Here is a 27,570-nt window from a genome sequence, read left to right on the forward strand (position 1 = left end):
TGTTTTTAAATGTTTTTATTCATAAAGAACATACAATAGAAAAAAACGAATAACCTTGGCAGCCATACTCTAAGGACTGTGGGTTAATATAACCAAGACATACATGAAGGGACAGTATTTCTTTACTTTCTTTTTATACAATACTGGGGTCACGGTTATGTAAAAAGTCAATGTCTCAGAGGATGCTTTGGATGAAACAGTATGTCCAAAATGAAGATAACACTCAACACTCAAACTGTTATGTTAATATCAGTGGGTTCAATCAACAAATTTCGAGGTTTTTCCAAATGGCATGAAAAGTTGTCAGCCTTTTCAAACAGTGATATCAGCTATATTCAAAGACAATTTTCTTAAATGTATTCAAATCAACTCCAAACACATTTTAAGTCAGTATCAATTGGACATTGGTGATCAAAATTTGTCCATTGCTATTGATGAGGCAAAAGGAAATATAGAAAACGCTTAAATTCTTTCATTTAACATAGAAGAAAAAAACAAAGGTCACTGTAATCTCACAATCAAGTGACTACACCTTTCATAATAAGATTATTTGTTGAGCACAAAACACAATTTGTGTTGAATTAAGTTTTTTTTGTGTGTGTACATTTTAACATGGTAAGTTGGAGTAGCCTCTGAAACAGCAATTATACCAGCAGATAAAGGGTAAACCCAGTCATTTCACACTTTGGTATAACCGAATCTGTGATTTCATACGAATTCCAGGAATTATTTTGTTATGAGGTGCATTTCCTAAATTTCCAAGAATGACTTTCTAACAATCCTCAGGGTATAAAAACTGCAAAATTATTGGGTCTGGAAATGGGCATTTGCTCTTTCACTTACAGACTGACACCAAGTCATGGCATTGATGCATTGTTGAAAATCAAACCATCCTGCCGGTTTGCCACTCAACACGATGGTTGGCGATTTACATCTACATCACAGAAACCCATTTTCAGTTTGTCTTCTGGGGTGGATGTTTACTCACTGACACCAACAGAAATCAAAATTCTGTTTTCATATTAGTTCTTTCAAACAAGGACAAAAAAAAACAAACTAATTTTCACAGGAACTTAAGGAATCATAACATGTGGAAGGAAAAAAGTAGCATTATCCATGAGAAGCAACCATTCAGCAGACAAAACACAAAAGGACAGCGATGTGTCCTGCTGAGCAGTAGTAAACAGTCTGAATGGTGAGCTGAGTCTTGCATCTCAGTTACCAAGTCCCACCTACACAAACACTGTGCGTTTGAAGATCTTCTATAAATCCTGATCAGTGTGTGGTTTAGGAAGTATGACTTTCTTTGCAGTTCAACACATAGTATTTATGTATGTGAGAGATTTTTCTGTCCATTTATGTTTATTGGGCTGTGTCTGAATGAACATTTCAGTTAATCTACAAACATTTACACCACAAGCTGCTGCACCAATAAAAGGTCATTTCATCACTCTGAATCCCCATCTTCCTCCCCGTCAGGTATAAATGGTGGGTCGTTGGGTGTCTGCTGCTCCATCCCTCCGTCTTTCTTCGTCCTGAGATGCAGCTCTCTGACGGTGAGGATGCGAATGAGCATGCCCTCCATGGTGTTATCATCCAGAGGGGTGGAGGAGAACCACAGGGGGCTGTTTGGGACACAGCAGCGCTCAGGGTGAAGGTAGAAGAGGTTGGTGCGCTGCTTGACCGACTCCGAGCTGGATGGAAGAAAGTTGTTAATGTCAACATGGTGACCAGGGGATTAAGGAGACCAATGTGCAGCACTAAGTTTCATTTTAGTCCTGAGTCTATGATAGAAATGTGATAAAGGGACTTGGCAGGGCAAGACAGTCTTTCAGATTTGAATTCTTTAGCAAAAATAGACACAACAGCCAGTGGGTGTCAATATTAGGCTCAGGCAAAGTTAAAAATCTTCAGGGAAATGTTTAATAGTGGCGACAGGAGTGAGAGTATCATACTGACAATATCCTTTACAGTCCAAGACAAGTTCCAACAGCTCGTTAAACTGCCACCTTATTTCAGAATGAGTTGAAGAGATGACTTCTAACAGCCAGAGAGACTTCAGTGTGGTACTATACTCACCACTTGGAGAGGTAGAACTCGTAGAGTCTGACTGGACAGCGGAGAGGGTTCTCTGTGTTCTCCATCATCTCCAGGATATCCTCTTTACTCTCCTCCTCCTTACGCCTCTTCGCCGGAATCTCTGGATCTGATGAGCACACAGTACACAAACACACACACATTTACACCATTTCTAATATGAATCCATTTCACAGTTAACTGCTGTGGTAGCGCAATTTAACACAGAACTGCTGGTTAAAAAATACTATTAATGAACACTACATTTGGAATAACACTGAGGAGCTTTCCTGTTATGTGAATGTACAGTACAATAACATAAAAGTTATACTTGTGTGACTTCTGGTGTAGCATTTGCACTGTTTAATAAACTTGCCCTAGATTACAGATGTTAACACACCAAATAATAGACACAGATAAACTGATGAAATAATTATCCCTGATAAGAATTTACTTTGTTTTTACAGTAAATAACATTGTCTACAGTGTGTTTTAAATGTTTACAGTGCAAAAAAACTTTGTAAAAAGAGTAGACTTTTCAGGTTTTAATCAGGTTCAGGCTCATTATATCCATGTCAGTTTGGGCGAGGATTCTTCACAAACAATCAAAACTAGACAAATGTGCGGCCCTCAGCCATGATGGTACCTGACTCTGCCTCATTTATGGATATTGGGGGATAGAAGCGCAGGAAGGTGGTCTTAGTGTTGTTCTGGTTGGTTTTGGTGCAGCGCATGACGTGGGCGAAGGACAGCTGGCGGTGCTGCTCCACCGTGGTGAAGCCAAAGTACTTGCAACAGAAGAAGAGCAGAGTGTTGAGGAGGACGATGGGGGAGTACGCCCCCAACTGTTTACAGTCCCACAGAAACTCCTCCTCCACTCGTGAATGGGTATAACCTGCAGAGAGAGGAAGAGGGACCAGTTATAAATCTGGTCAAATGTGGGTAGTTTTGTGTAAAACAGAAACTGACAAGAAGACAAACTGAAATACTGACAGAATAAAAATTCAAAAACACGTATAACTCACCACTTGCTGTGATAGAGGGCTTGAAAGCTCTCAGCATATTAGTGAACTCAGTGGAGAACTTGTTGTAGAACCGATCCATGAATATGTTCTCCACACGACCGTTCTCAAACAGGTACTACAGAGACAAGAGGTTACAGAGTCATAATGAACAATGAGAATAGCTGTCATTTATTTCACTACAGTATATTTGCTAAAACACTACTTTTTAGTAGTACTTGAATAAAGTATGTGTTGGCCATTCACTAGACTTATTATTGTTGAATGTGTGAGCAGTACAGCGATGAGGTTGACTAGATATGTTTTGATATGATGGGGACTGATCAGGATTGTCTATCTCTATTAGGGTTTCGATGTGTGTTAAGTATATGTGTGTGTGAAAAATGTCTTGCCTGTTGAATGCCGAGGCAGAGGTAGAACAGGCTGTCGGGGGAGTAGGGCTCGCCATTGGGTCGTTTCACCTCAGTGATGAAGCAACAGAGGCCATAGCTCAGCTCAGCAGTAGTGCATCGAAGAACATCCTCCTTCAGCTCCATGGGACGTGCTGAAATCAAAATAAGGAATCCAAAACAATCAAAATGTTTTAAAAAAAAAATCAATCAAACAATAAGTTTGTTTTTGATGTATAATGTCAAACTTTATACAAAGAATCTGTGCAAAGATACAGCGTACAAGACAAAATGAGAATATCACAGTGACAACATCAATAAAAACTTTCCACTTTCATAAAATATCCAACTGATTCAAACTGATCCGTAAGGCCAGTGACATTGTGGGGGTGGAGCTGGACTCTCTGGCGGTGGTGTCAGAGAGGAGGATGCTGGCCAAACTACACGTCATCTTGGACAGTGTCTCCCACCCGCTCCATGACGTGCTGGTCAAGCAAAGGAGCACCTTAAGCGGAAGACTCATCCCCCCAAAATGCACCACAGAGCGTCACAGGAAGTCATTCCTGCCTGTGGCCATCAAACTCTTTAACTCCTCCCTCTAAGTGTCAGTCTGTATGACCCTAAGTCACTAAACTGGACATTGATCATTACATCTCTTCCATAATTGAATAATTGTGCGATATTCTGTGTACTACTTCTGTGCAATATTAGTTTTCCCATGTTAGTTTTTCTTATTTATTGTTATTGATATTATATACCTCTATTACTCTCGACAGTACATGCACCTCTGCTTTTTACTTATTACTTATTTATTACATTGTATTACTATACTTTACTATCATCATCAACCGGTAAACCCACTTGGTACTCGACACTTAGTTTATCTTATACTTATACCCACCTGATACTTAATTTATTTTCTGACCTGTTTTTATAGTGTTTTATAGTGTATCATATTGTTTGCTAGAACTTTCTCCTGTGTGCACTGACGTAAAGGCGAGCTACTGTAACAAAGAGTTTCCTTACGGGGATCAATAAAGTATTTTTGATTCTGATCTGATAATTACTTTACTGATGGGTGTTTCAGATAAAACTGTCCACCAGGTGGTAAAACATAAGTTATGGAGTACATAATCTTAGATCAAGTAACGGGACTATCAAGGTCAGCTTCAGTGTTTGTATTTACTGTATAACCAGACTTACAACCGAAGCGTGGCTTCTCCAGGTTGGGTTGAGTTTGCCTCCACTGGATCCATCGCTTCCAGGCATCAACTCCATATTGACTCTTCAGTTTTGGGATGTCTACAAGCAGGACCTTGTTGGAAGAGCCTCTTTGAGATGACGCTTCAGCTGCCTTAGATGACCGCTGTGACTTCCGACCCTTGGACAAAGTTGAGAGAGAGGAGGTTGCATCACGGTGAGACAAAGTGATGTGACAATCCAAGCTATTCTATCTCCCTATCTGCACATGGTAGGCATTCCCAGTATCCTAACAACAAAGCTGCAGCGTCTTATCTCTTTTCCCAGGCAGTTACCTTCTTTTCTCGGGCTTTCCTGTGAGCTTGTCGTCGTCGTGGAGCGGCGGGTGGAGGGCTCGGGGATCGCTGGGAATGCTCTCTCAGCCGAGCCATCCTCTCTAAAGTTTCTGCCGACAACACCACAGGAAACATTAGACCAAGAACGGCAAAGCCACACCAGTGTTTAGAGGCGGTTGGTGTCACTTAGGATAACGTCTTTTTCAATTAAACTCTTTAAACTAGCGTCATGGTGGAGATAAAACTCAAATGACCACTGAATGTTGATATGTTTTTAGCTTCAGGCACAAATTTGTACATCTCATCTCCTCACCAACAGTGAAGTCAGCTTCGATGTCCATGGGAGGGGGTGCTGGAGGTGGGGGCTCGGAGTAAGGCTCATTGGACATGCCCACAGGAATGTCTAGAATCGGGTTGAGCTTCTCCTGAGCATACGATCGACTGGGAGACCTGAGACCTGCATCAGAGGAGGCGTCCTCCCAGTTGTTGAGGAAACTGGCCAAGTCGTCTGTGTCCAAGTCGTCACTGTAGTTACTGGCGTGGTCTGTAAAATAAACATGAGAGGAACTCGTCATCCTGTGTAATACATTTTTCTCATATTAAAAACATACAACATAAAAACATTTGTGGGGAAATAAATTGACATAGCACTGAAAGAGTGAAAGGTCATGGATAATGTGGACATCCTAATATGCAGTACATAGAGACTTCAAAGTAGGGCTGCACAATTAATCGAAATGTTATGGAAATCGCAATTTGGCCAAGTGCAATATCCAAATCGCAGAAGTTGCGATTTTTTAATAAAAGGTCAAATGTGTGACAAAACAGCATTATAATGAAGTACTGCAGTGCTGCAGAGATGCTCTGGCCTACAAATCTTGTTCTCCAGATGTAAGAAAACATGTTTGTTTGGTACAGACCTCAACAAATGTCACATTATCATGATATTAATAGTTTTTTCATAATATCCGTCAAAATAATCGCAATAGATTTATTTTTAACATATCGTGCCTACTGCAAATCCTCTACTTTTATTCTGTAGTCAGCTTTTGTTATAACCAAGAATGACAATCTCCACAGTATCTTTAATCATAAGAAGTTATTTGACTTCTTATGATTAAAAACTATTAAAATGATATTTGAGAAAATGCAGATGACTGGCTAGAGTCTTAAAATAACTGATGAAAAACATTTTAAAAGGATGATAAGAATCAAAGTATTGTCTCTTCAACTGTCAGCTGACATGACCGTTATTTGGTTATTTGGCCTGACTACAAGTTTTTTTGTCTCCTGGTCAGTTTTACTTTTCTTCCCATTCAATGCTGACAAATTGCCAGTTTTCTGTTGTTTGAGTTCTCCCACTAAAGAAATGTCATGTTAGAGGAAAACAGTTTTTCTTCACCTGAAAATGACCATAAAGCAAAACAAGCTGAATATTTCTCCCCATTCTTAGCTATATTTTACCCTCGTCTTTACTGACTGACTGTTGCCTAACAGCAGCACTCTGATTCTTGACTGTTTGTCCAGTTTACTTAAAACCATTATTTCTCTCCTTTTTCGCTGTTTCCTTAAACAGTAAAACAAAAAACGTTACAACTGTTTCTCTTACCATATGGTGCAGGTGCTTCTTGTCTCTCTCTCTCTTTCTCCACCACTTTCTCCTTTGGTGTCTCCTGATTGTGATTCTTCTCATCATCTTCTGCAACCATCTCAGCCATGAGGATGAGCTCTGCCTCGAAGGGGTCAGACGGGATCTTTTCCTTGATCTCCTGGATGGTTTCCACGATGCGTTCAGCGCTGTCCATTGTCACAGGAAGGAACATGGGTACAGGCAGCTGTGGTGGACACAGTAAGAATATAACAGCCTATGAGAAGACGCTGAATATTAACTGTTCCACAGCGTTGTCTAATATACATATTTAATTTTATAATCCTAACAATGAGATGATGCATTTTTGATCTGATTTCACTTTAGGAACCTATCACACTTCAGAGAATCTAACACTAAAATCAGCAGTGGTTGTAATGTTTGACGTACCGGTAATGGCAGGCCCACAGGTTTGGGGGTACACTGGCTGTACATGTTCATGGGTACAGGAACGTACACCGGCACTGGGACAGGCACGACCATGATTTTAGGGAAGATGTCGTCTATAGAGAGAAAAGAAAAGAAAAATAATGTCAGAGTTCTAAAACATTATCCTTGCTCATTCAACATGAGCAAGGATAATGGATATGTAAGTATAGACACAAACTTTTAGGGTCAAAACATTCAAAAGTTGTGCAAATTAGTGACTAATGATATGATTGTGGGCTCATCCAAGAACAACATATTGCCCAATATTTTCAGGGGAAAAAAAGAAAGAAAAATCAATATGTACCAACACACGTACAATCTTAGTGTATCGTATATTTCCTTAATTATTAAGTCTACCAGTTGGCTCCTTGGCTGTGCCAGGAGAATGGTTTGCCCATTAAAATACTATTAAAAGTATATGCTTGCAGAGGCAGTGAATGTGAAAAGAATTTGCCAACTAATTATATAGAATTATTCTCCTTGCTTGTGAAAGAACTCAAATTTATCTTAAAATCTTACTTAATGAGTGGAAAAAGAAGACAAAACTGAAAAAATATTACAAACAAAATAAAAAACCTCACTTCAGGCCTGTGGAATATAGAAATGATTATCAAATATTCAATACAAATACCAGCAATGACATCTGCGATTAGTGTGTTTGTTTGTCCGGTCCCTGCAGGTTAGAAGAAAATTGTAGAGCACAGATGCTGTTACCATAGAAGCACTGTGTTGCTTTTACCTGTCTGTGCTTCAACATCGACTGTCTGTGTTTTACAGGAGACCCCTTTGTTCTGCACCAGCGGTCTACAGAGCAGGGCCTTGTTCTTTAGGATTTTTGGTGCAGGAGGAGGATGAGCTTTCACTGTATCTGTCTGAATACTGATCTGAAGGACAGACAAACGACATAAAAACAGTAGCAATCCAGAATTAATCATTTTCAAAACGAACTAAAATGTTCTGTGAAGGTAAACTGGGGCTGCTCAGTGTTTTTGTACACATCACACAGCATCATTTTGCAAAATAAATGTTTCGTTATCTTGTACTGCACTATATTTTTCTTAATAAACTATACACAAACTGATAATGTTAAAGCGCTAGTGAGTGACGGTGTCATGTTATAGTAGTGCAGTAAAAAAAAACAACAACAACAAACAATACAAAGCAACTACAAGGAAAAAACACAACACCAACAGTGAGCGTGGTCATATTTCACATATTACAGTAAACATAATAACCTTAATTAATAATGATAATAATATTTCATAATTTTTATTTGCTGAAAATTAACTGCACTACAATTTTTTCTCCTGTTAAATCTGTTTTATTAAGTTTTCACTCATTTTTATCTTCTATTTTATTCCTATTTTGTTTTTTTGTCTGGTCTTTTTGTCTTCTGTAAAGCACTTTGAATTGCCGTGTTGTTATAGGTTCTGTAAATGAGATTCTGAACATTAATATAGCAGCAAACAACTCTTTGCTATGTAAAGATATAGTGGAGTAATGGCGTCCTGAGCAGTCTGGTTGCGAGCGAGAGCGATATAAAGGCTGTTTCTGGTTAAACAAATAGGATCTTACTGTTTAACAAAAAGGTCTCTCTCTGTAGGGATCCTTTCCATAATGTTCTCAGACACTTACAACAACAATCTGAGCCTGTCAGTGGCAAAAACAAGCACTTTTAGTGAACTTACTTTGATGGGCGCATTTGTCCCCAGCAGGCATTGCAGCCCGTTTGGTGGCTGCCGGCTGAGGCATAGCGCCAGAATATTTCGGTGAATTAAGGGTTTATTTCAACCAAACCAGAGCTGGTGATTGTTGGAACAGTGGAAAGACTAACAAAGATGGTTTTGTTTCACGATGATCTGCAAGGTAAAATTACTGTTTTTCTCAATGGAGCCTGGTGCGCCGTGGCACCTATTTGTTTTGGTCTGAGATGCTGGTGCTCTAGTGCGACATTTAGTGGCAGTGAATGTCGCTTACAGCTCCTTTAAAAATGGTGCAATATAAATAAACTTGCATTGCCTGGATTGCTTAACTGTATCAAAGAGCACACCTGTTTCTCCACTCATTTATATATGTTTTTTCTGTAATTTGTCACCTGTCTGTACAGATATTATTGAGTTGTACTATATGTAAAATACATATAACATACGCAAACTTACATGTCCAGAGTTCTTTGATTGAAAGATAGGGACTGTGCCTGTGGAGACAATGATTGAATGAGCATACAGTATGTTTTCCTCTCTTATATTTTTGACATATAGTACATAAATATTTGTGTATGTCTGTGTGTGTTGTTGTGTACTTTGCTGGGCGGTTCTGTCAGAAGCATTGGATTTCCCCGTTGGAGGGCCTGCAAGCGAGATGACGTTGGCAATGACAGGTGTGGCCTCCCCTGTGCCTGCAGATCCACGAAAACAAAACACCAGGAAACAGCGCAGTCAGCGGGGGGCTATTACCGATCGATTTCACAACATCTTAATTACAAAGTCAGGATTAAAACCACAACACTGGAAAATAAAATGCTAAATGGCAACAATAATACGCACCTTTGAAGACCTCGCCCTGCGTGGCCACTTTATCACAGCAGAATTGTAGCAGACAAATCAGGTCACAGAAGTGTTTGACCTCTCCCAGCATGGGAAGACTCTGCTTCAGTTTCCCTTTGCGGCCGCAGGTGTCACACTTTGCAACCTGTGAGAAAACAGCGAGTAAACATTCAGTCGGAAAAGAGCAAGATCATCATCATCGTCGTCACCACCATCGTTTTAGTATAGCTATGATTTTAATCACTGTATTGTGGCTTGCTTACATGGCAGAAGAGCATGGTGTATTTGGACCTGCACTCCTCAGAGCAGAACTCCTCAGTCGAGCCTCCATACTGTGCTGTCACCAGCTTCTTGGACACACAGTGGCAGTAGACACAGGAGTGACAGTGTTTCCCCCAGTTTTTAGTCAGGTCGTGTCGAAAGAGGAGCTTACAGCCTGGGAGGAGAGAGAGGAAAGGCTCAGAGACACTATGCATGATTATTTTTCAGTTGTTGTTTCAAGTGTGTTGTTTAAATATGGTCAGTGTTCAACAGAAGTTATATATACTAGTATGTAGCGCTGCTCAGAGAAACTAAAATATATTTCACAAACCAAGATACAAAACCCTGCATTGGTCTTGACATTAGACGTATCAAAGTGTCTTTTTACCGTCACTGCAAAAGAAGCAGTCTTTGTTGTCAATTCTCTTGGCGTCTCTGGTGATCTTTTCAATCTTACAGTATTCACACAGGCTTGTCACATAGTTGGCTTTCTTGAACTCGTGAGAACAGTCCGCGCTACACACAAAGACAATCTTGTCCTGCACACACAGAGTTGGAACAAACAATAAATCACGTGAACACAGAAATGTCAGCGTGTCACCACATCACATTTTCTCAACTCGCAAGGCTAAGATTGACATTATTTAAAGCAAAGTCTAAACAACGGCTGCTAGATAGTAGAATGTGGATATCTTGATTCAATTCTCTAGTTTTTTTAGTTCATATTTTCTAGTATTTCTTAACGGCAGACACTGAATGACTGTCTCCGACTTGATAAAGGTTGGTGGACTATGAAAACAGCAACGACAACGATGGAAAGACACTCAGTTACCAGTTTATTATTAGGTACACCTAACTAAAACGAATGCAGTCTAATGTAACAGTCCTGCAATAAATCCTACCTTCATGAAGGTTATAATGCGCAGTTTATTTTTAAAACTGTTTTTGTTGAAACTATTTAAGAGTTGTTGATTCTAACTGATATTTCTGTTACTTTGTCCACCCCATCTATATCATAGAGGGCAGGCTAAATAATAGAAACACGTCTCTCTGTATAATGCAACACAGTTCAACAGCACCGCAAATTACAACCTCCAAAACGATCATAAAGTTGAATCAATACCTTCATGAAGGGAGGATTTATTGCAGGACTGTTGTATTAGACCTAATAAACTGGCAACTGAGTGTTAGTCCAGGAATGTATGCTTCTATTCCTCACAAAGTCTGATATGTTGTATTTTATAATCATATCAAACTGTTGTGTATGAACCAAATTAAACCAAAGATCAACATCAGGTCACTGAGACATTTTGAACAAAGTGTGATGAACAGAAACCATCTCACAGCTAACTCTCCGAGCTTCTTTAACGCGTGAAAATGCTGCCCGCCATTATTCAATTTAAAAACTCATCTAAGTCCCTTCTCTGCTTCTGGAGCCACAGAAATGTTCCTATCAATCAGGAGGAACATGAAAGAGTCCAAAGTAATTCTTATGCAAAGTCTCCTTTGATCCCAGATCCCCACGTCAAATATCTCACAGGATTCCCAAAAGACATTTTGATTATTAATGGTCCGTTCTGTTATTTTCCAATGTGAAATAAAAAGAGGAAAAAAAACAAACACAGAAAGAGGCTGCTTGCTTTTTAACTGTTTTATTTGAAATTATTACAATTACAATGGATTATGAATATATTCAGATAAATCCATTAACAAGGTCAACTTCTTTCACTTTCAATGCCACTGCTTTCAGTGTGTGAGCCACGGTGGAGTTTATTACTGCTGATTCAGTCCCGTTAAAGCAGCTTTGGACATAAGCTACAAAAGAAACATACAAGAATTATTGATAATTTTTAGCAACAGCAAATTACATTTAAACTTCATAATTTAAAGTGAATTTTTCACACAGGTCTGGACGCAAAGTTAGATCACTAATAATTGCAGAGACTTTGTTTTTGGAGAAGACTGGCTTTGCCACTAAATCTGGAAACAGATTTAGGCCGAAACCGATAACACGGCCATCTCCTCTGTCGTAAACAAAACATCCATACGGTCCCTGTCATGAGAAGAAAGCTTTCAGTGTTGACAAAACACGTTTTTCCTTCCAAATTTGGACACAAAAGCCCAAATCAACCTGAAACAGAGGAAAAGTTTAACTATAATTTCATTTTGTTGTTGAGTTGTTTTGTTGTCTTTCCTATCTTCTCCATTCATACTAATTCATTCTGACCAAAAGACAATTATTTTACTGTTGAACCACTGAACTGACAGTTAGGCAAGCTAGTCTCAAACACAATCCTGCGAGGCATATTGCATCATATGTTTTTATATAACTGTAAAAAAAAAAAAAAAAAAAAAAAGTTGAGGCAGGCCTTTTATAGTTTTATCTCTGATGTCACATCTGAACTTCTTGTTTATCTATTTTTGGTGGCAGAGAACAAAGCAGTTGCAGTGGTGGGCAAATAGCAGCCCGTGGGCTAAATCTGGCCCTCAGACGAAAAGATTCTGAGAAAGTTTTCCCTTTCACAGTTTACATTAAAACTTTTACATGATTTTTCATAAATCTACTGTGGATAACTATGTAAATACAAGGCTTTAATATGATCTTGTGACATAATACTGCCTCCACATGAAGAGACGCTGTTTGAACAGTGCATGATGCTGAAATTAAGTTTTAATAAACTTGCACGTTGAATAACACAGGTAAGTAATATAATTTGGCCTATTTGACCATTAAAAACATCTCATTCACCTGGAAATGAGGTAGCCACTGTCTATCATGTGCAGATAACTAATCAATTACATCTCTAGTCCTTTAGTAAAACATTAATGTTTATCTCTAGGTAATTGCGTTTATGAGTAATTATTTGCACAATGAGTATTGACATAAGCTGCTGTAACTGTTAGCCCTGATCTTTGGGAAAAATAACACCTGCTGTCATATACAATCCTGATACTGTTTAATAAAATCAGTTTGGATTTTGTATGAAAACATACAGGCCTCCGTTTCCACCACACCAGTAAAACTACATTGGCTGTAAAAATTGGCCTTGATTGCAGTTGCATGAAAAATTTTTAGGCAAGAAACATTGGTAGCTTACTGTGTGCTTGATTACAATCCTTTAAAAAAAAGTTTTTGTAATTACAGTATATAAACATAATTTTGGCAGATTACAACTTGGAATAATTAAACTGGACAAAAATTTAACTGGACTAAATTGGGTTACTCTACTGATCAAAATTTAAGTTATATGCAAAAACTGCATTTTATAGTGATAAATATATATATATGTATTAAAATTAATAAAAATGTCACTCACCATGTTATCAAGTGGGTTCTGGGGTGATACTGGAGCAGCAGTAGCCAGGACATAAGTCACTGGTGGCTTTTCTCTTCCTGGTTATTTCCACAGTGTTTGGTTGTCTTGTATTGCATTATGCAAATGTATTTGCAAGATGAGGGACTGGACAGAACAAGTGAAAATACTTTTCTTCTTTATAAGAGCTACTTCCAACATCCATTAATGGCATTAAGACTACAACATTATCCAATTTAAGCTGATTGTTTTGTTCAAGTCCTCGTTCAACCTCATGGAAACACTCAAATGCTGATTATTTTATAAACATGAAAATTCCCAGTAAAGACAAACGTGTTTTGAAATGTTTTATAGGAACAAGAATCCTTAAGATTTTTTTTTTTAGGTCATCTCCATTTAATGTGTTAAAAAGTGTCAACATTTGATTTGTACAGAAAATTACTGTTAAAACACATAATTTACAAAACCTCTTTTCAGTTGTGATGAATCTGGGATGGATCATCTGAAAAACAAAGAATATATTCAAACTTTGATACTGATAACAGATTATTTCAACAAATTTGAAAAGAATGATGATGTTGATTATCAAATACAAAGTAATAGCCATACAGTTAAATTTTGCGTGTTGCAATTTCACCTTTTTCTTTGGTGGCACAGGCCCCCCAACACATTTGAAGCAGAGGCCTCCGGACGCTTCCTTACGCTCTGTATCTTTGGGAATCTCATCCGACTTCCAGACACAAAAATAAGGTTTAGTAAAATAAGAAGAGAGCAGCTGAAGAGGATGGTGAGATGCGGTTGAAAGCTCCAAAAACTAGCGAGTAGACCTTTGAGCTTTGATTTTTTTTGTGGCAAAATCAAAACCCTTCTATATTGTGCAAGGGGATCTAAATATATGACTGTAGTATTTAATCTGTACAAAAAAAACGAAGTATTAAAATGACAATTCACTGTTTTAAAAAGGGGTAATGTGCTGGACTGTAGCTTTTCTTTTTTTAAATGTTATAACTTTATTTAAGGAGTTTTGTATTTATAAACACACAAACATACTGAACTCACACAGACATTACTCCGCATTATACCCACCCCTTATCCCTCCGTACTGTACCTCCCCTTATAAAAATAATAACAAATAAATAATGAAAATAATAAAATAAAGATAATACATATATTTTAAAAAAGGTCCAATGTATAAACATTAGTTATAGTAGCAATAAGCTAAATAGGAAAAAAACATTGATTAGGTGGCATGGTATATAAAAGAGTTAGTTCCTTTACATAGTCAATAAATAGGGACCATGCGTGCGTTTGTGGCAAGAGTTTCCACTGGTGTTACTGCAAAGACGGTTGTGAGTGGGTTAGGCAGTCGAATACGGAGGACCAGAAATTGACAGGACCAGAACATGTGGCCTAACAAAACTGGGTTACCGCATCTAGGGATGGTGAGGTTAACAGATGGGTTTATTTTAGCTAGTCTGTCATTGGAGTAATGTATTCTGTGAAACACCTTGAACTGAATTAACCTGTGTCTTATACAAATAGAGGAAGTATGTATAGCAGAGATGCAATTTGCATACATCCTCAGGGAATACTATTTCTAGGTCGAGTTGCCAGGCTTCCCATATTTTAGTCCTTGTTGGCGGATCAATATTTTGGATTTTATGTCCGGGAAATTAAGCCCATCAAACGGATTCAAATTTACGTAGAATCTATATTTGGAGGTTTGGGGTAGGTAGGGAAATGTGTGGAAGCAAAGCTGCGAGCTTGAGATCTGTGAAAGTGTGATTTTGAGATATCATGCTCTTTGCGTAAAATTTAAAAGACAACGATTTTGTCATCAAATAGGTCTTCAGAGAAGATTAATCCGTGCTGGTGCCAGTAGCTTTAACAAACAGATACTGTATGAGAGTGAATAAGATTATTTCCCAAAATGTCAAACTATTCATTCGTCTTAAATATATCAAAATAAAGACCATGTTGTTTTAAACAGTTTTACCACGTATTTAGGTTCACACCAGCAATCTGGAACAATTTCTTTGTCCTCATATTACAATTTAAACAAAAGTAATAAGACAACAACTTACTTTGGCATTCCACTCCATTGTTGTGGGTTGGTGGCAAAAATCGTGGCAAATATTTTGTGCGGATTTACAAACTGCTAAGTGATGTATTTTGGGTAATTCATTTGCTGTTTTTTGTTTTATATCTTTTATATAATTTCATGTGTTAGGTTTTAGCAAAGGTTGAACATATTGATATGACAAATTTTCCATTGAGGACCATAAACTTTAAGTATCACACAGTTGGTGCTCATGAGGTGCCACAGGAATCTTATTGTGTTTTTATGAACCCTCGAGATCCTCACTGGTATCCAGTGGACTTTCTCTTGTAGCAAGATTGTACCTTTCTCTCCTGTGTCTCTCTACTTTCCTGTTTTATCAATAGAAATACTACCCACAAAAACCCCCACTTAAATCTGTAGTCATCAGCCACTCCAATGCAATAAAAACGTTTCTCCTATGCAACACTGTGGGTAAAAATTTGGGAATATAAGAACCCACAGTTTAAGTCGAGTAGACCAAACTCTTGTTTTAAACCACACACTCCCACACACACATACACAAGTTACCTTGATCTGGATGAGTTCAGGTTTAAAAGCTATGCTGCGGGTACACTGGGAGCAGTTCAGTTTCTGTGGTCCTTTGGGGACGTCCTGCTGAGGTTGCGTAGTAGTGAAGGCCTGGATTTGGGTGGATCCGATGGGCAATTTCGTAAAAACATTCACCTGTTTCTGGGACTTCTTGAACTTTTCCTATGGCACAGAAAAACAATACAGGAGTCTTGAGTGAAAACAACTGCGAAAAAGGTTAGTTTCTACTGTAGAGTAAACAATGAGTGTGAACTCAAAACAGCAAACACAAAATGTGTGTCACCCCACAAAGGATTACTACTTGATCACCACTATTCTGATTTGAGCTGTATTTGCAAGGGCTGCCCCCTAAAAGTTGATGACTCAAGCCGTCAGACCAGAAGACTCCGAGTTGACTTGCATTTTGTAAGTTGAATCACTGCACTTTTTTTAGCTGCATCATTGTACACAGAGCAATGCAGGAGCAACAGCATGACAGGCTGTAAACTTTACCGCTCAACCACAAAACTGACTGTGATGGACGTACAGAAGCAGCGCAACGCTGGACAGCGAAACTCGTCTGTTGGCTGCTCCGGTGCTGACCGTCAGCGAAGTCGGCTAAACTACTTTTGTACCAGACGCCGGTAAAACCTTCTCCACTGCTGTCCAGTGTGCCTGACTCTTCAGCTGCAGAGCTGTCAGCGGCCCGGCAGGAGAGACGCTCCTCAGTGCGCTAGGATTTAACAATTTAAAGAGCAACTAAACCCCAAAGTCTTGGCTGAACTGAACAAAAGTATAAACATGGGCAGCGCTGGCAGGGGGCGCAATTGGATAGGCCTACAACCAATCAGAGCAGCGAAACGTGTGACATGTGACTTTTCCATATACGGCACCTGCCTCCAGGGCTGTCGCTATGCATATTTATAACACAATATGTAGATTGCAAATACTTTGCACTTAAATGTCTAGATTTGGACCTGAGTCTTTAACTATGATCAGGATGCTCCCTTTTAATTCCTCTGTGGAAATACAGGAAAAACATGAGACTAATGTAGGCTGATATAGGCGTTGAATGCGGCTGAACTGCGCTGTACAGACACCAACTGGGCAGGGAAGTGAATAAAATATGTCTCATATTTGTAGGTAAGGTGTATTGGAGAAATACCATCAGTAATAATGTGTTAAATAAAATGAAAAATATCTATAAATTAAAAAAGCATGAACCACAAGCACATGACAAATTTATATTAATAAATTAATCTAGCTTTGGACGACACCCCCCCCCCCCACCACCACCACCACCACCACACACACACCTTTCCGACATTTGAACAGGGGAGCCTATGTCCATCCATTTCTGAAACTTTTCGAATCAGACATTCACGCCGACTTCCGGCCTTGATTGGCCAGCTGTCTTGGAGGTGAGAAAGGGGCCAGGGTGTGAACTTCTCTCTCTAGCTCTCTCTTTTCATTCTTGACACAACAATTTGTGAAACCAAGTGAAATACTACGAATGTCTTTGAGAGACTGAGTCTGAAATGTTCTGCATTATCTCCATATTTAAACGATAACCCCCCCCAGTCAGTAAACCTCATTACCTGAAAAGCCATGACGCAAGGTAGAGTGCAGAAGTTCCTGATGGAGGTATCTGACATGGCCAGGTGGTAGGCCGGTACTGTGTTTTTCCCACAACTATCACAATTCAACCGTGAACCTGTGGAAAAGTTTTTATTTTTAGTCTTATTAGGAAAAAATAAAAAATTGTCCAAGATTGCAGTATTAAATGTGAAAATCAAAAATCAGTCATGCAAACTTGTCCAGTACCTGATGCACTGACAGTCTGGACCTTGAATGCCATCACACAACTGCTGCTACAGAAGAGGTTCACAGAGTCATCACTGTTTTTGTTGTCAATCGTATCTGCCAGCAACCGGGTAGTACGACACATCGTACAAGGCTGGGTTGTCTTGGTTTTCTATTATGAGATAATAATAATAATAAAAAAAGAATGTTAAGCTGGGCAGACACCGAGTTTTTTAAATAATCTCTACACGTTTTAATCTGCCTTTCTGCATGGCCAGAACCTGCGACTTCTATGCTCACACTGTACAGATCAATTGAGCAGGCAAGACGTGAAGCTCACACGTGTCCAGTGACAATAAAGGTTAGTCAAACAAGTAGACAGCATCCTCAACAGTGTTGACAAAAAGACAGAAAGGGAGCATTACTTTGTGCAATTCTACTATGAACGGAAAGTAAGGAGAAGAACAGATAAATATGGAGCCGCAGATGTCTAGAAGATGCAGACAAGGTGGCGTCTGTTCTGCAGTGAAGTCCAGTTTTATATCACAGACAAGTCATTCAGTCAAGAATGCAGTTTTAGCCACAACATGTAAAATACTTCTCCAGTAATATTAAAACAGGCTCACTACAGTTTATAACGGATCTTTTGACGGCAGCCTTGTGGAAAATCGGACCGTGGAACTGCTCAAACTGTCAGACAGCTGACCAAAATTCCATCCGATCGATCGAGAATCAGATCGTTCAGGCAATTAATCCGGCGTCATGATCCTCAAACTGCATGTCAAATGCCAACCGATCTGGCAGAAATTCGGCCCGACCAATTTGGGGCTAAAATCTGGCTTTAATCCATACATTGTCTGCCTGGCTTGAGGAACATCACAAAAAAACTTATCTACCTTTTACTTTTACAGTTTTAGCTGACTAGTCTTTGAAGGAGCGGGGGGGGGGGCACTACTATTGTGGAATATGTTCATGTTTTATGACACCCATGCCACACACTTCATAGCTGAGTGTCAGCTGCACCAGTCTGACCCAAACAAATTCATCTTAGTGACCTTTTCATACCTCTTTGTACTTGGCCAAACACTCTGCATTGCACAGAGTTTTGTTGCCGTCTTTCATCTTCAGCATGAGCGGTTTGCTGTGGCAGTAGGAGCCGCAGTTCGCGCAGCCGGCCATGGACAAGTTGTTTACTGTACGGAAACGGTTAAAGCAGGCGTCACTGCAGATCTTGTGGACAGCACCACTCAGGACCACCTCATGTTTGCTCTGCAGGAGGGATGACAAAAGAACAGTGTATGTTATTTCAGAGATTAATCCTTTCACTTACTAAAGTGTAGTTTACAGGGACAGCGAGGTAAAACGTTGTGTACTACTTCTTTACGGTTATATACTGTATAAACTATTTCATGGGACAATCTTCTTTCAATCACTCTTTGTCCTAATAAACTGGCATCCTTCAGCCCAGGAAAAAGGAAGTCTGATGCATATGATTTTTAATGAATAAAAATCTTAAATAGACTAGAAAGTTCAACTTGTAGATTTTATTTACTGTCATTAAGTGGCACACTGTTTTTATTAACTTTACATATAAAGTTTAGAACTTAAGGGAAGAAGAAAAAAAACTATATAATTATGTTTTTAGATTCAATCAACAGAAAATGAATCGGCAACAATTCTGATAATCGATTAATCACTTCAGTAATGCCAAATATTCCCTGGTTCCTGCTTCCAGAGATTGAAGACATCACCTTAAACGCTCACTTTTTTCTGACATTTTATAGGCAAAACGATTCGAATCATTTAATATAGAAAGTAATCTGCAGATGAATCGATAATGAAAATAATCATTAGTTGCAGCCGTTCACTTACAATGCAGTATCTGGTGCACATGCTGCAGAGTGACTGTGGGGCTATTGGTTGTGGTGTTTTTTTGGCGGCGGCGTTTTTCTTGTAGTTGAAGGAGGTCAGGCAGTTCTGGCTGCAGAATTCCTTCATGGCTCCTTTAGCATCTGGAGCCAGAATGACGTCCTGAGGCCGAAATATCAACCTGAGAGAATGAGAAGGGATAAGATCAATACGAGATCTAATTTCAGTAATAGTTAGCTTGGGTCATGAACTTTGACGCAGTTAGGTTTATCTACAGGTATACGGTCAATTTCTATGCCTTTTCTTACACAGAAAACTCCATCTTAACTGTCTAAATAGTCCTAAGTATGGAAAGATGACTCACTTTTGGCAGTTGTGGCAGATCTTAGTGACTCCTTTGACCGTGGGGAGAGATGTGGTGAGGCAGGTGGTGGAGCAGAAGAGTGCCGAGGAGCCCTTCCTCTGGAAAGCAGTCTGTCCTTTCATCAAGCTCTTCTTGCAGTGGGAACACGACATGTGCGACGATGATGGGTTGACGACAGGCAGGGTCTGTGTTTCGGCAGCTGGCGTCACAGAGAAGACCGATCCGATCCTCAAGTCCTCCTGCCAATAACAGAACGGTGAGGTCAGTGGAGGTCCAGTGATTCTGGCTCCACCAAATCTTGACTGAAGGTCTGGTTTAGTATGGTATATTTATTTCTGGATATTATGTCTGAAAAAGTGGGGGGCGTATTAAATTCAAGACATTCACATATTCAGCAGATGTTCTCTTTGAATGGAGTAAGTACCGTTCCCTAAGTTACATAACATTAAGCGAGAACTGGTGGTGGTGGTGCCATGTCCACATGATGAGAACTGTTCTTTATAGAGCTTCTTCTGCCTGGAATAATGCTCCCCACCAACATCAGACAGATTAAATGGCATGAATGAAAATTAAAAATACAAGGCGAGAGTGTTAGTCAGATTATTACGGTGGTTGTACAAAGGTTTTTTAACCTCTTCTGCCAAGGTCGAACCTCAAGGGAAGTTTTTAATAGACTGATGAGAACAATCTCAACAACTTTTAAATTGTCTCTTTCACAGTTTTTCACAGTTTAATAAACGTATTTTATTTTTTTGTGCATAAGAGCTGAAGGCAGTAACATTACGCCTATTTGTAATATTATAAAATGCCGTTGTGACTTGAACGTAAAAGGCATGTATTCAGACATGAGACCAAGATGTTAAATTGCCATTAGATTAACAAAAAGGGGTGCATGTATGAAAAGGGGCTTAACTTTCAAAATCCTTTTGAAAAGCTGTGTGTGTCCCACCTTTGCAGTGTTGGGCTCATCTTTCACGCTTGCTGTAGATGTCGAGGATATTAGAGCTTGTTCGTACTCTTCATCTACGGGCTCATCCTTCACCTTGACCAAAGGTGGTGAAGGAGATGACTTGATTGGCTGAGTGGCATGTAACCTCTCCTACAACAGGGAAAAAAAGGGGGGGGGGGATTGTTGTTTGGACTTCCACGACCATAATTGGTGTAGATTTTGATGTAGATTTCAACTTCTGTGGTAACATCCAAACAAATAGCTTTCTCTGCGCTAACAGTGTGACATAAAATCCAAAACATTACAGCCCTAAAGAACATTAAAGCTAGAAATATTTGAGAGAAGCACAGAAATGTACAAAAACTAAGGCAGATTTTCTTTCTTCTACTTACATTGGCTGATAGCTTAACTACTTTCATCCCGTTCATTATGGTCGCTGGTGATGAGCTGTCCCTTCCTACAGGAAAATGAGCAACACGGAATTGGTTAACTGTGAATACGGGTGCAAAGTAAGTAATAAAGAAACTAAATACATGCAGAAAACAAATCATCCATTGCGACAGTGATTTACAAATAACCAGATGAAATCTTATGGTCTGTGACTGGCCAGCCAGAAATGTAACCAAAACCAGAGAGTTTAAGACATTTACTTTTAATTGTAGGATGTGAGGAAGAATTAAGCTTAAGATGCTTCAGAATTTCCCGTTCTAATTTCTAGTGTCCTGGATTGGATAATACTCCAGCAGTACATATCTCAGCATTTAATGGTGAGATGTGCACTAGCCAATAGCTCCAAAATCAGGTTGGTTTGTCTCTTATCAGTGGGTTGAGAATTTCATATCTTTAATCACACACTGGTGTTTCTTGTAAAACACCCCAAGCACATCGCTCTGAAGTCACTCACCTGTACTGGCCGTGACTGTAGACGATGGAGACGAGCTGGACTGCATCGAGTCTATAGCCACTTTCACGTCCTCCACTTGGTCCTCCTCTGCAGGTGGTGGTAACACAGTGGGTTTCACATCAGTTTCCTCCTTAACAGAGTTACTGTCCTCTGTCGCTGAGGATGTGAGGGAAATTTTAAATACAAATTAATGGGATGCTATACAGCAGTAGCTTCCAAGTGCAGAAAATCAGAATCAGCAATACTTTATTCCCCGAGGGGAAACTCTTTTGTTTGCTGCACACTATCACGTCAATGCACACAGGGATAGAAGTACTAAGCAAATCAAAATATAATACACTATAATACAGGTAAGATAAATTAAGTACAAAGTGGATATAAGTATAAAATTAAAATAAGTGTAAAGTACATAGTGGATTTACCGGCTGATGATAAGTATGTACGGTATAATAATACAATGTAATAATGTCTTTTAACTGGAAAAGCAGGATGAAGAGCTTCTGGCCTGCTGAACTGTCTTTGAACAATATCCTAGGTCTGTATTTCTGTAGCTCACATCGTAAACTGACAGCTCTGTGAATTTGGCAGAATGAATAGTTTCCAAAGAGAGGACATGGGTTACCACTTATAGGCTGTATTAAACAAAGATTCTCATCATTTAAACGGCTGCAGAAAGCGCTCTATGTCTGTGCAGCCACGAGCACACGAGTCAAAGTTTGAATACTGCCATCGGTTCGATCCCCACCACCTCCTGTTCACATGTCAAAGTGTCCTTGGGCAAGACAATGAACACCAAATTGCTCCAGATGGTCAGGCCAGCAAACCTTGTACAGCAATTTGAATAAAAGTGTTATATAAATGTAGCCATTTGCCATTTTAAGTGCCAGAAGGCAAAATAAGTTCAATGAAAATGTTTCAAGGGCAGGAAGAATACATATCTGCAGCACTTTCCCTGGAAAAAACAAAAATAATGGGACCAATGTGTAATGATAATGTAAGAGATTGTATAGGAATATATTACCTGCAACACAGCCAACTGTGCTGCATAACTAATAAGCTAAATATGTCACAGTTGGCTTTTTAAGAGTTGGTGAATGCACTTGGAAATAGCCCCTTCAGACATGCACCGTCCTTGGTAAACGTAATGGCAATTTTATGTGTCGCTGTCATGTCTGAATGAACGCCTGCGTCACTTGAGTGCCACCAGTAGCAGTTAAAGTAAGCACAAATTAAGTACAGCTGCACATTGAACACACACAAAGAGAAATTAAATGCACTTCTTGTTCCGCCTTCTTAAGAGCAACGTAATAAAATGACCAATTATAATCTGTCGTGCAATGAATGAATGAGTTTTAAGTTGTTCCCCTCACAGTGTGGGGAAAAAGAGCCTGTACCTTAACAGAAAGATGAAGCCAGCAGTGTTTCAAAAGGGCTAATGATGTATGACTCATTAAAAGAGCAGCTCTGTAAACAATGTGATATACAGCCATGCTTTTAAACTGTTCACTACAATCAACTGTTGTGATTTTTTTGACTCCAAAAGCTCCTTTTTACAGCTGCATGAATGTGAAGCTGGGCGGTGCTGAGAAATGGGGGCATGCACAGCAAAACTCCCAAGAAAATGTTTCCCTGATAATGATAATATGTGAAGCAAGGGCAATTAATAATTCATTAGTAATTACATGTCTACTTTGTCACCTTATGCTCCACAATTTCCAAAAACATCCTCTTTTCCTACAAGAACAACACAAGTTTTGCTTTTCATTAATTAACTTTCGTTGGTTTAAAATGTTTCTCTGCATCATCAACACAAAAATTTTGTGATAAACTCTTTGAGAAGCAAAATTTCTGCTTTACTTTACCTGTATTTGAAATGTCAGGTGAGCGACTGCTATCCACATCCATCAAACTATTCTGTTCTTCCTCTTTCATCTGAGCTTCCTGTTCCACCTGATCCACTGTCCCAATGTCCATCATCTCATCGAGGTCGTCCGCTGTAGAAACACTCAATTTACAACCAAGAGACTCCTTTTCCTGCTGCGTGCCGATGTTCGGGTCCATCTTTTCGTCAGTGTTTGTTTTCTCCTTCTTGCCATCAGAGGTCTGGTTTGTGTCCTCACTGACATCAGGTCCTGCAGGACTTTCCTCTAAGATGTTGTCCTTCAGTGCCATATTTTCTTCATTTAACTCAAACTCTTCCTCAGTTTTTACCTCAGTACCCTCTTTTTCAGACTCTGAGTTGCTACCTGTCTCAGCACCTTGAACCAAAACAGTGCTGACTGTCTCTTCTGTAGAGAAAGACGACTGTGAAGGGGATGGATTTAGAGGAGCTACAGATACAGGGACCACCGCGGCCTCAGTTTCTTTATGTTCAATTTCTTTTTCAGCAACAGAGTTAACCTCCTCTCCATATTCAGAGAGTCTAGGAGAAGCTCCCCGAACAAGCTCTGGGTCTCCAACATCCACTGAGGCTCCTGGCTCTGAAACAGCTTCCATGGACTCTCCGTCTGTCCCCTCCGTTACCTGTGTAAGACAATAAACAATTAACATTCAGTACAATGCCAGAATATTCACTTTATTCTTGTGCTATTGAAAAAGGAGTTCTAGAAAAAAAACCCGCCATGTGTCAAACAAGATGGCTGTGCTGAAAACAAATACAACCTCACATTTTGACAAGTTTCAACAAGGTTTTCGGAGTTATGCACAGCTCTAACTGCGCTCCTTATTTCTCCTCAATCACAGAGCTGCGTTAGACAAAAACGGCATCATTACACAGTTGTGTTTATAACGTTAGCTTTCTATTGGATATTTAGTGATGTAAAAAAAATAATAACAATAAAAAATGTGTCCTCTTTTTTCATCAATTACACTATGAAGAAACTTGTTTCAAATAAAAGTTACATCTTGTGTTCATTTTCAATTTTTCTGTTGATCAATTCACTCCCTGGCCACTTTATTAGGTACACCTATACATTCTAATGCAATCCAATACAACAGCTCAGAAATAAAAGCTTATAATGGTCAGTATTTGTTAAAACTTTATGAGAGGTGTTAATTCTACTGTATGTTTATTACTGAGGTCGTAGTAAGTAGTGATGGTGTTGTACTGGACTGCATTATATTGAAATGTGTTTCTAATGTTTGTAAATGGGGTGGGCAAAACATTAGAAAACATCTCTCGATATAATGCAGTCCAGTTCAACACCACTGCAAACTACAACCTCAATAATAAACATGTAGTTCAATTATTGCTTCTGACAGTGTCCAACAAAACTCAACATTATTATCTTTGAAAAGGTAGAATTTAAGGTTGAGCTGTTGCATTGGATAGCGTTAGATTTTACAGGTGTACCTAATACAGTGGCCATTTAGTGTATCTCTAATTTTTGTTAGCAAAATTGACAATATTGGTGTAACAAATGAGGAATAAGGTATGAAAGTGTTTTAGAGGGCAAAGCACCAGCATAGATTTCAAATAACAGGAAGAGCAAGTTAATGCTGCTTCTAATAGAAACATTTCCTGCACACATTGGTGGGAGCGAACGATGATTTACATCTTGAGCCGCTCAGTCATAAATTACGTCGTTTATTAGTCATAAAAGAGGTTGTTGTTTAGATGTTAATCATGAATGACTAACAGCTTAAATAAAAGTTTAGAGAGAGTGTGTTTTCCCACAGGTTTATGAGTCAGCTGTGTAAACAACAGGGCTTGGAATCACAGGATAACTCACAATACTTTCAAAATATTTCACCCATGACAATGATGAATAATAAAAAGGCAATTCTTTGATAAGTGATATTTTGCAAAAAAGTCGTTATGTCACAATATCTGTGACTGAATTTACTCATTTTGAAAAGCAGGAGTCAAACATTTTTTAGTTTTTGTATTTCTACTAGTGTAAATAGTTAACCAATGTACTTGTCAACCAATCACACATTACAAGCAATATCCATGAAGTAGTGTTTCAGATATATAAATCTGAGGTATCCTCACATACATATGGCTTTTTGTGTATTTCTCAACTAATTATACTTAAATAATTAAATAAAGGCCTTGTTCACCCTTGTGTTTACATGCGTTACTGATCATGTAAACAAACCTTAAAGAAAACATTAGCATTTCATCGTTGCCCTGTGTATTAAAACACAGGGCAACGTTTTTTGGAAATAAAACACAAATTTCTATTACAATGGTCCACACACACCACTGCAGAGCTGATTCCTGTTTCAAATAGCAGGAACTGTACTTAACCATGCGTGTACGTACAACCAGTTTTGTTTGTTTTGGACTTATAATGCCATCATGTAAAAGCGAAGTAATCATCTGCAATGGCTGATGACTCATGGCACTACTCGAAGGATGTTGGTTAGTGCTTTCAGTTTGATGGATCCCAGTATTTATCTGGGTTGGAAGCTATGAGTTTAAAAACTATACTTTTATCATTATACTACTATAATTTGAATGAGCAGAAGACGGAGAACGCCTCTCTCTTTAAAATAAAAAGGGCTGAGGTATTGTTGATTCATTAGTTACACTCATCACTGACAAAATGGTTACTGCAGACATGATCGGCGGTCCCTGACACTGGTGTTTTTGTACATGTGCACAATAAAATAACCACAACTTCAGCCTCATTCTGTCATAAATTGGCAGATGATGAAAACTCAATACATTTTATGGCCACTAAGTTCAGGTACCACACTTTAATTAAACATGCCACCACTGTGTCTGTCTCGCTGACAGTGAAGTTTACCCACCTCCGCTGAATAATTAGCTGATAAATCGTCCAGTGCAGCTATATAATCGTTAATAGTGGACGAGTGTTATATTTAAGCCATTTAAGTTTTTGTTTTTACTGAATGGGCAGGTTTAAGGATCACTTTGCATGCCCATACGGACTCCATTGTGCAGCCGAGTCAATGCAATGTGCTCGTGTAGAAAATGTTCTTAACTTTACAATGAAGCTAGCTTAAATGTAATCACAGCCGACATGCATGTATAAAAAATATCTATAGTAAAACACTGATTGTAAAAATTAGCATACGTGTGCACGCACTGTCAGTTTAGTGTTATTTGTCTGTGTTTTAACCGTGCATTCTCACAAAACAAACGCGAAATAACACGTTAGCTTGTTGCTGATATAGCAACGCTGCTCCTGCAATGTAAACACAGCTAGCCTAACTGCCGCACAGCTGTTTAGCCAACAGCTACAACCTAACTTTAGCTTCTAAATGAGGGGTTTAATTACCTCCGTCTGAGTCGCTTCCTTTAATCCAGCCATGTTATGATGTTTTGACTAGATTACTGCACGACCTGTAAACAAGACAACTAGCCAGCTCACCCTTTGCTAAGCTAAAGCTAGCTTGCTCACATATCCGCACACCTCTCTGCCTGCCCGTTAGCTCGCCTTTAGCGCGTAAAATATGCTCACACGCCACAATAACTAACCGCTATCCCGATGAAATAACTCTTCTAGTTCGGAGTTATGCTAGATATACAAAAGGTCTTCGTATAGCAACGTTATAAGGAATGTTTACAGCCGTAACAGCGTGCAGAAAATTACCGCGCCAGCGACTTGGACAGACGAGACTTGATTGGTGGCCAGATGTTGGTGTCCATCGCCAGTTTCCGTAGCCGCCATGTTTGCTCCAAAATCCCGTTCCTTGGGTTCGGCAAATAAAAGGCGACTTGAAAAATAGACAATACAACCGTGAGATACTTTCTAAATGTTTATTCTCTTCATCCTTTGCATCCAGTCTAGCTTGTTGCAGAGCGTTTGTCTTCTTCTTTTGTTTACTTGCTTTTGGCAGCTGTGAAACTCCGCGAGCTCG

At 39.1% G+C, this 27,570-nt stretch overlaps 1 protein-coding gene across 3 annotated transcripts; it reads right to left on the reverse strand.

The window, feature by feature from the left end:
• On the reverse strand, positions 1-27,559 carry zmym4.1 (zinc finger MYM-type containing 4, tandem duplicate 1). 3 transcript variants are annotated; one of them, XM_044171901.1, is made up of 27 exons: positions 27,303-27,559; positions 23,601-24,261; positions 21,739-21,894; positions 21,227-21,291; positions 20,835-20,984; positions 19,886-20,124; positions 19,525-19,702; positions 18,718-18,921; positions 17,674-17,824; positions 17,448-17,563; positions 15,850-16,032; positions 10,295-10,445; positions 9,909-10,081; positions 9,646-9,790; positions 9,402-9,497; positions 9,259-9,296; positions 7,839-7,983; positions 7,061-7,173; positions 6,632-6,857; positions 5,336-5,566; positions 5,023-5,132; positions 4,691-4,868; positions 3,491-3,642; positions 3,102-3,216; positions 2,723-2,971; positions 2,080-2,206; positions 1-1,694 (listed from the first exon to the last, which is right to left on the reverse strand). In XM_044171901.1, exons 1-27 carry the CDS (start codon positions 27,378-27,380, stop codon positions 1,448-1,450), a joined length of 4,677 nt encoding a protein of 1,558 aa, XP_044027836.1. In that variant the 5' UTR covers positions 27,381-27,559; the 3' UTR covers positions 1-1,447. The 3 variants fall into 3 exon arrangements, with proteins under 3 accessions (XP_044027836.1, XP_044027837.1, XP_044027838.1); XM_044171902.1 differs by lacking the exon at positions 27,303-27,559 and adding an exon at positions 26,988-27,296; XM_044171903.1 differs by lacking the exons at positions 17,448-17,563; positions 17,674-17,824.
• Positions 27,560-27,570: the final 11 nt, after the last annotated feature.

This window comes from Siniperca chuatsi, linkage group LG17 (genome assembly GCF_020085105.1).
Source record: "Siniperca chuatsi isolate FFG_IHB_CAS linkage group LG17, ASM2008510v1, whole genome shotgun sequence".
Taxonomy (NCBI): Eukaryota; Metazoa; Chordata; class Actinopteri; order Centrarchiformes; family Sinipercidae; genus Siniperca; species Siniperca chuatsi.

Coding starts and splice junctions, on each gene's coding strand:
- zmym4.1 (XM_044171901.1), bottom strand. CDS start 27,380: ATGGCGGCTACGGAAACTGGCGATGGACACCAACATCTGGCCACCAAT. Junction 20,125..20,834: donor ATGAGCCCAACACTGCAAAG/GTGGGACACACA, acceptor TGTTATTGGCAG/GAGGACTTGAGGATCGGATC. Junction 9,498..9,645: donor GCAGGGCGAGGTCTTCAAAG/GTGCGTATTATT, acceptor GTGGATCTGCAG/GCACAGGGGAGGCCACACCT.